A 9,295-nucleotide genomic window follows, 5' to 3' on the forward strand; every position below is an offset into this window, starting at 1 on the left:
AATAAATTCAAATAATAACCTAATACGATAATAAAATTTCAGAAACCTAACAAATGAAATCACAAGTATGGAAATACATTCTTCGATGTGGTGATAATTATTATTCGATTAATCGTTAGTTTTCTACAATATGCTTAACGCACATTGTGGGCGTATGCCGTGGTGGTTTGTGGCACGTGCGCTACGTGCAGCCACGCGCATTTAAATGAGCTGCCACTGGGTGGGCGGATGCTGAGCTGTCATGCTTCCCCGCTGACATTTACAGTATTGTGCCCTCTTTAGGTTGTCAGCAATTTTGGAGACTGGCAGTACCTTTTAACTGACACTGTGATGCTTTCTCTAATCATCCTCACCAGTGAGTAATATGAAGTTTTGCACAAAAATCCACCAGTCGAATTAACATTTCCGTTTTGTTTGGTGTCAGAGGCAACTCAGATTCCTGATCCTGCACCTAATTGTTTAACTGGTTTGTTTTGATGTGTAGTGAGTCTGAACCCAGCGTGGAAGAATCTGGTGCGTCGCACCCCTCCAACCAGTCTGATGTCCATCCCGGTGCTCTCCTCAATTTTATTTCAGATCCTCAACTGCCTGCTCTTTCAGATCTTTACTTTCTTCTTAGTGCAGCAGCAGAGCTGGTATCGGACGCCTCAGGAAATGTGAGTGGCACCTTGTACGCCATTTCACCTTGATTTTTCAAAAACACATTGAGGTCATCTTCAACTGTGAATTTGCAGTTTGTGATGTTATTAAAATAGGTTTTGCTGTATATTTTTAACAAACTTTCTCCTCTGTCACAGTCACTGCAATGGCTCCAGATTCAGTGACACCTGCAGCCTCAACAAAACAGAAATTGGAGCCCTATATATCATCAAGAACTTTGAAAACACCTCACTCTTCTATGTGTCTGCCTTCCAGTACTTGATCGTTGCCATTGTCTTTGCCAAAGGAAAGCCCTTCAGACAACCAAGCTATAAAAACTGTAAGAGTGTGTGTAAAGAAAATAGATTGTTGTCAAAGCTTTCATTTTTCACCATGATTTTTCTCATGGTTTATTCAGACACACTGGATTGAAAAACAAAAAAATCATCTAATGGAATTACAATTTCCAGTATGACATTTTTTTCAAGCAGCGTGCTCCAATCAGAACAAGTTTTATGAATGGCAACAGGTGGATACACGCTAAATCAGGGGTGCTCAAGTTCGGTCCTCGAGAGCCCCTATCCAGCCTGTTTTCCATGTTTCCCTCCTGCAGCACAGCTGAATCTAATGATCAGCTAATCAGCAAGCTTTGCAGAAGCCTGATAACGATCCTGATCACGAATCAGGTGTGTTAGTGTAGAGAAACATGGAAAACAGGCTGGATAGGGGCTCTCGAGGACCGAACTTGAGCACCCCTGCGCTAAATCTACATTCTGCCATCTGGTGGAAGAGTATTGAATTGTTCCACCTGTCAGTATATGTCGCTGGCATAGATAGAGGAACAAAAGAAGCATTATTTGTAGTAATCATTTTCATATCAGTTTATTGAAATTGGATATGTCTGGCTGCACATCTGATAGTTTCCCACGATGTGTTAATGTGCCGCGGCATAGTGCTTGGGAGGTTTACTCATGGCTAACTTTTTCTGTGTTCTACATTTTAGGGCCATTCGTGTTAACCTGCACTATTCTGTATACTTTTATCCTGTTCATCATGCTGAATCCTATTCCTGCTGTTGATGAACTGATGGAGGTGAACTTTGTTTTCATTGATCTGTTTTTGCTTATCTATTGAACGACTGACTCTACTTCACTTACACATGTATATTTAACTAACTATCAGTGGCGGGACATTTAATCGGTACCTCTAGTAGGAGGAGATTTACTCGACTCTGTCCTCCGCTATGATATTGCGATTATAGAAATCATCAAGAGTAGACCAAATGGCTAAGAACCGTGAGGTTCCCCAGGGGTCAATCTTGTGACCCTTGTTATTATTATTATTATTATTATTATTATTATTATTATTATTATTATTATTATCACGTCTAGATTTTCTGGTAGTCTTCTTTGAATCCAAGTGCATTTCCATTCCTCTGTCAGCCATTTTCGTTTAATGTGTGCAGGCATGTTTTGCTCTGTTCAACCAATCAGAGGTTGGGAAAAACATTGATGTTATTGTGAGATGGCTTTGAAATCGGTTTGGCTAATGAAACAGTCACAACATTATTATAGTTCAAGTTACTTGAGCCAGCACTAGTAATTCTGAAGGCAGTTTCGATGGCATGGCATCACAAAGCTGCTGAAATATGATTGGACATAAATAAACATCCACATACACATCATGGAAACAATGCAGCCTATGGAGATGTTACGAAAAACAATGAAATAGACTGTTAGGAATAAAGTAAGGCAATTTCATGGAACAAATGTTGAGTGTAGGTTGTAAATATTTGTTGGTGATGACCCACCAATGATATCAGCATGATGCTGTATACATTTCAGTGGTTGGCAGAAAGTGTGCGCGCATTCTCTGCTCATCCTGTTTCTCTTCCTTCCTTCAGATTGCGACCGTTCCTTACGAGTGGCGCATTACACTCCTCATCATTATTTTAGCACATGCAGTTCTGTCTTTCATCCTGGAGGTATGCTCACACTCTCACAAAGTGACGTATAATCTTATGTGAAAATACAAAATTGCATTCTGTTTGCACAATGATTGTTCCTTGAATATTTCATCCTTTCTAGCCAATTCTAGTCATTTGTTCAAATAGTTGTAATTGTGCATGTGTGGGTCTGCGAATCAATAAAATGGAGTCCTCTGATCCCCCCCAAAATTTTTCCTAGAATTTGACCCTTGAAACTCTGTGGAAGTTTTTCCCAACCAATCCGGGTGTAAGGTGGACCAACAAACAACACACTGCTAACACAACACAGGTTGGCAGGAATTTGATTTGTTTGATTTAAAGACCTCATGGCTACTCTTGCATTCATGCTTTTGTCCTGTTGGTATGATTTTACACATACACTCATTAGCCAATGCATCAAGGTACACGTCTAACTTTTAAATGATAATGTACCTTTACATCTTTATACACTGTCAAAAAAGTCTGAGTCTCAGCGTACCTCTTATTGACACACTTGTTGTGTTCTACCTTCATCCCGCACCTGATCTCAGATGGCGAACCAACGTTGGGGCTCGGCCTTCTTCTCCAGGATCTTCTATTGTAAAAACCGGACCCCAAAGATTAAATACAAGTATCTGGCTCTGAAGCTGCAGGAGGAGCTTGACTGGCCTCCCGCACCCTCCACTATAACCTATGCCGGCACACCTCAACATTTATCTGTCAAATTTTGACACCAGTGGTGACGGAAACAGTGGCCTCCCTAGATGTTATTCCTTACTGGTGCTTTGAATAGATTATTATTTTTTTTTTTAAAGAAATAGATAGGTAGCTAGCTAGATGGATGGATGAGTGCAGTATATAGGGTAAAATACAATTGAACTGAACATTTAAGGACTTTCGGAGCAGTTGTTGGAGTACATCTGTGATTTCAGGCTGTCCCTGAACCTGAGACTTGATTTAGACTTTTTACATTAAAGGACATTTGTAACAATTTTTTAGTAGGTTGCCTTGTTTTGTGAGGAGAAACTGTGATTTCGGACAGGTGTAGCAGGTTATGGATGGATGGATGGATGACTTTTAACCCCATGGGGTAGCTCACACCTTCTCCCCCTCTGAAACAAATTACAGATGGTTGCCAACAGGTTACAACAGAGAGACAAGAGCGGGATTCAAAGCATTGTATTCTCATTTCAACACACACTCTGGCAGCTGGGTCAAAAAGAGACTGACCCAACGTATTCATTTTTGCGTTATTCATTTAAATGAATTAGGCTGTTTTGTAGAAAAATGACCCCAAAATGGGTTGATTTTTCGGGTTATTCATTTGACCCATAAAGTTGGGTGGGAAATTTAAATAAGCCTCAATAAAGTGGACTTTTTAAATTTTTCGCCCTACAATTGAAAACATCTATACTTAGTACTTCTTATTTTGTCATATTGGAATTACGTAAATAGAGTTGCAGTTGAGATCTTGGGGACTTATTCATTTGACCCATAAAGTTGGGTCAAATGAATAACCCCAAAATTGGGTTGTTTTGTGGGTTATTCATTTGACCCAACATTATGGGTTAAATGAATAACCCAATGACCGCTAAATGAATTGGATTATTCATTTAAACCATAATGTTAAGTCAAATAAACAACCCACACAACCAAATGTTTTGCGTCATTTTTATACAAAACAACCCAACCCATTTAACCCAAGAAGTTGGGTCAGTCCCTTTCGGACCCAATTTGAGTTATTTTTGACCCAATTCTTTTCAGAGTACACATTTCCACATGATATAGCACAAAATATGATAGCTGAGCTACAGCATGTGAATTTTGTGCTTGTTAGACAAGAGCAAGTTGTGAAAAAAGTACTGAAACATTCAACAGTTGGAAATGTGCATTCTAAGGTTTACAGAAGGTCAACTGTAATTCACTTGTAAAGGTTATTGTGCAAGTTCAACCTGAATGCCCAAGCCCCATGTCCCAAACTTTTTGTGAATAGTGAATCTGATCTGCTGTCACATTTACAAGTTACGTGTCTGGTGAAATTTAAATAAGCCTCAATAATGTGGACTTTTTAAATTTTTCGCCCTACAATTGAAAACATCTATACTTAATACTTCTTATTTTGTCATATTGGAATTACGTAAATAGAGTTGCAGTTGAGATCTTGGGGACTTTAACTTGCCAGTAAGCTGTTGAAATCCAGTTATGAAAATAAAATAAAATTCCCACATGACTGACATTTATCTGATATACTAAAAAAAAAAAGGAGCTGACTGCTTGTTCTGCCCTTCCTGAATGCACAAAGAATGTTGTTCCCCTCAATGTCCGCTAGTGTGGCTTATTTAAAGCTGCTGAATGCAGAAAATTGACTTTCAAATTGCCACTGCCAACTGTTGCCGAAAAATTCAACTGTACACACCCTTCTTCATCACACAAGGCGGGGAAATTCAAACCCGAATCTAGTCTGAAAATTATTAGCTCCAGGCTTTCAGGAATACCCATTGTGAACAGCTAAAGTGTTAATCCACTAATTAGAAGATTTTTTCTCTCATAAAAAGGCTAATGTAAAGATATTTTTGGCAACATTGTTACAAAGAGCAGCTTTTATAATACATGGGTTGATTATTAAAAAAAAAAAAAATACTTCTAGGCTTACTTGTTGGGTACAGTTTCCTTCACAGGTCATCTGCCATCATTACTCCAGGTTGTTTTCAGTGGGCTAAGCTATACCCAGAAATCCAAACTGGAGTTGGGATAGCCTACCTCCGGTGACGAGTTTGCATTGATTTGACTGTTATGAAGAATGGTCCAGAGGAATTCGAGGTAAGAAATCCATCCATCATAACCAAAACAGATGAATCATTTGTGCTACAGATGCTATCAAAGGAGAGAGCGGTTTGTACAAGGTTTGGATCATTCTGTTGTACTTTTATCCCTAATAATACTTGCCGAAATTACAGTTACTGGAGTTTTGAACAGTTTATATTCTCATCCAATTGAGCTTGCAAAATAATTTGCTTGGGGTTCACAAGATCACTAAAAGGGAGGTTTGGCAAATGATCTAGAATGAACGGTTCTGCCATGGTGTCATTAGGTGAAACGGCAGCTGTTCTGATGAACAACATTTTGTGTGTCCAAGGACGGTCTGGTTCAACAAATTTGTTCTTGTGATTCGCTACGACACAGGTCTCAAGGTGAAACCTTACGAGCTGTGTCAATGATAACCCTGTTTTAAGTACAAATGGGGATTTGTTAGAAAAATATTTCTTCGCACTTACCTATTCTGCTCTCGTGTGAATACAAAAAAGGCCTCGCTCCTGCCTCCTTCGGTCTCTGATATCATACAATTACAAAACAGACAAAACATACCTTTGCTGCACGCCAGTTGTGTCAAAGTAAAAAGAACTGTCTCTTTGTATTTCCCCCCCCACATTGCTTACCAACCTAAAGTGTTGAAATGACTGCCTGTTTTTGCAGATGCAATGAACAAACATTTCATTTTTGGGGTCTTCTGAGAAGTGACTATTTTGGAAGTACTACAAGGTTTTGGCCCAATGCCAGCTCTATGTTGTATGTATGCACTTAAGAAAAATGCTCAGGCATTTTGCAGCCCCAGCATGGTCACATTTGAACTGTCTCCTTGCATGCAAGTTTTATTAAATCGCATCACTCATTTCTCTCAATGTGCTCGTCCTGTCTCTTGTCTTTTTGGGAAGTCAACCCCCAAATTTTCTTTATAATATGTTCAATGCAGGCGATCTGAATATGAACCGCAAAATCCAGTTGTTGTTTTTTTTATTTATCTCAGGGGGCGGCCATTTTTCCACTTGTGGTCGACTGAAAATGACACCACAGTTGCTCAGGGCTCAGGAAACGATCAATCACGGCTCAGCTTGCAAAATGTCACATGACCAAACTCAGCTGAGTCGTGATTGGGGATCAGCTCATCAGCAAGCCAAGCCTGATATAACAATTATGATCATTTGAATCAGGTGCGTTGGAAGAAAACATCTAAAACATGCACTCTAAAAGCAGTTGGGTCAAAACCCAATTATGTATCAAAAATGGACCGATCCACTTTATGGGTCAATTTAACCCAACTTTCAGGGTTGTTTTATACCAAATGACCCAATTTTTTGACCCAAGTAAAGGATTTAACCAATATTTATGAGTTGTTTTACACTAAAAGACCCATTTCTTGACTCAAAGTTGGGTCAAATAGACCCAAGTAGAGGATCGGTCCATTTTTTACCCATAATTGGGTTATTTTTGACCTAACTGTTTTTAGAGTGTGCAGGATAGTGGCCCCGAGGACCAGAATTGGACACGTGCTGTGCACGTTCCTTTAAAAAATTATAAATAAAGTTGAAAAAATAAAAATGGCACAGCATCAGGAGCAACTGGGGGTTCAATATCTTGCTCAAGGACACGTCGACATGGTCACAAGGGCCGGGGATCAAACCCATAAACTCGGGGTTGGTTGACGACCACTCTATCACTCACTTCTATTTGTCTTGTGTTTGACACCCGTATGAATCAAAAAAGCGATTGATCAATGATCTCCTCCAGGTTTACAAGACTTGCTTGATTGGAAGATGAACTGGAACCAAATCTGAATTAGGTGTATTATCAGGCCGATGGCATTGAAACAAGAAGCATTGGACAACTCTTGGATTTGATAAAGTCAGAAAGAGGAGTACTGTTGTATTTTATCTGCATGTAATTGATTTGGCATGTTGAAACTTGATGATATTGATGAATGGGAAAAAAAATGTAGAAGACCTTGAACTGAACCCTGCGGGACACCATACAACAGTGGAGAGGAGTTTGAAATGGCTTCAACAATTGAGACCTTCAAGTGAACCCTCTGTCTGCAAGATATGAAATAAACCAATCAAGGGCTGTGCCTGAGATGTCGACTCAATCTTGTAACCTATATTGTATTGTAGATCAATATGACGTATCAAGTGAAACGGGGGTCAAGATGCATCAGCACAGACAAAGTACGTTTATACGGGAAGACATTAGATTTCCAAAAGAAACAGTAAAAAATTAAAAGAATAACAGAAAAAGGCAGAAATTGGCCCTCTGAAACATTTTTACTTTTTGAATTGAGCATGAATATTAGTGCAGCATATTAGCAAATTTAAATATATTTACCTTCAGTAAACATTTTATGAGGCTTTCATTTTAAAACAGTATTCAAAATTCCTGAGGGACATTTTATGTTGAAATAGTCTCTTTTGCCGTCCTCTGCAAAACAAAGTGGGTTGACTTCAGTTGGTTCACAAGGTGCAGCCTTGCATGATTCCATGCCCTCATTTGGTATAAGCGTGTACAACACAGAGAGGAGAGAGGGGACTACACATGGTGAGTTACTGAAAACTTACATCCTCCCAATTTGAAATTGAGACACTTTGCCTCTACTAAAGCTTGGTAGAGGCAATTATTATTTAACTTTTTTGGTAATTACTTTTAGTTTATGTTTTTAAAATTAATGCTAATGTTAATGCTTTTCTTGAGAGGAATGATTCTTAAATTCCCCCCCTCTTGCTCAGCACAAAAAAAAAAGCTATTTAAAGGGCAGTAACGTTCTTGTAATTAAATTATTGACTAAAGTAGTCATTTTTATTGGATTACTTACAGAATGTGGTGGTGTCCAAGTCTCTGTATTTTAGTTTCATTTAAAAAGTATGCTAATGAATCAAATTTATGTGCTCCAATTAGCATGGGCTGGTCAGGCCAGTTCAGTGTGTCAATAGTAAGTAACTTATTTAGTTCATTTTTGTCAAATTGCGGAAGTCAGTCAGTCAGTCCTTGTGAGTCCCTCAGGGACATAAAGCTGTGAATAATTGAACACAACTGCAGTCCGCCTCCAGTTATGGCACCGGATTAGACACCTTAAACAGTAATTTACTTTTCTTTGAGATAAAATGATGTTGATGAATGTGTGATAAAGGTAGCAAAAGTAGTCACACTGTACTTGGATGAAAAAAAAGTACACATACTGAACTCCTGTATGTAAAAGTGAAATTGCACAGACTGAGACAAAACCACAAATGAATGTTTTCTGTCAATTGTATACGATATCAATTTTGTAAACAAAAAATCTATTTTCTTCTTTTATTGATTTGCATAGCACTTGTGCTGAGGAGGGCGGTGATCAATCGACGCTATCAAAATATTGCGTCCATAGCTTTCTTAACACTTAGAACTGGCTAAGAAAAACAAACAAACATGAAGAAATACACCTTACTTTGATGTGTCCTTTCAGATGGATATATTTTTTAGCACCAGAAGTTGGAGGTTATGAAGACAACAGATTCACCTTCAATCGTTCTTCGAGCCAAAAATACCAAACAGTTCTCTTAAATACGGCCGTTGTTGTCTTCATAAATGCTTTTGGTTGGCGTTACCTCCGTAGTCCCCAAAATGTTAATCAATCAAAAATGTCAACCTATTTATTATTTATGTATTTGTTATATTAAGTCATTTTTAGCGATAGAAGTTGTCATAAAAGCTGTCATAAAAAATAAATGAGCAAAGTACAGATATCTGAATGTTGCCCTGCCTCAAGTAAAATTTGTTCTTCGTTATTTGACTGTTGCGTGTTTTTCAGAGCCTGCCAACTTGTGAAGTGCACCTATAATAGGCGTTAACCTGAGACTTGAGGCTTGACGGGGCCCTCGAGCA

The 9,295-nt window shown here is 38.7% G+C and overlaps 1 protein-coding gene across 3 annotated transcripts in view; it reads left to right on the plus strand.

Annotated features, from left to right (window-relative positions):
* LOC147181936 (polyamine-transporting ATPase 13A3-like) overlaps window positions 1-3,602 on the plus strand; it is a 29,164-nt gene extending 25,562 nt beyond the window's left edge. For 2 of the 3 annotated variants that reach the window (XM_086097247.1, XM_086097238.1), the window contains exons 26-32: window positions 283-355; window positions 485-656; window positions 798-979; window positions 1,643-1,731; window positions 2,543-2,623; window positions 2,826-2,915; window positions 3,157-3,602. In XM_086097247.1, the coding sequence (XP_085953373.1) occupies window positions 283-355; window positions 485-656; window positions 798-979; window positions 1,643-1,731; window positions 2,543-2,623; window positions 2,826-2,915; window positions 3,157-3,336 (867 nt within the window). In that variant the 3' untranslated portion in view covers window positions 3,337-3,602. The remainder of the gene's footprint in view (window positions 1-282; window positions 356-484; window positions 657-797; window positions 980-1,642; window positions 1,732-2,542; window positions 2,624-2,825; window positions 2,916-3,156) is intronic. The other variant, XM_086097255.1, reaches the window with a different exon arrangement.
* Window positions 3,603-9,295: the final 5,693 nt, after the last annotated feature.

The sequence above is a fragment of the Leptonotus elevatus genome, chromosome 1 (genome assembly GCF_054856555.1).
Source record: "Leptonotus elevatus isolate MCC_2025b chromosome 1, RoL_Lele_1.0, whole genome shotgun sequence".
NCBI classification, from domain to species: Eukaryota; Metazoa; Chordata; class Actinopteri; order Syngnathiformes; family Syngnathidae; genus Leptonotus; species Leptonotus elevatus.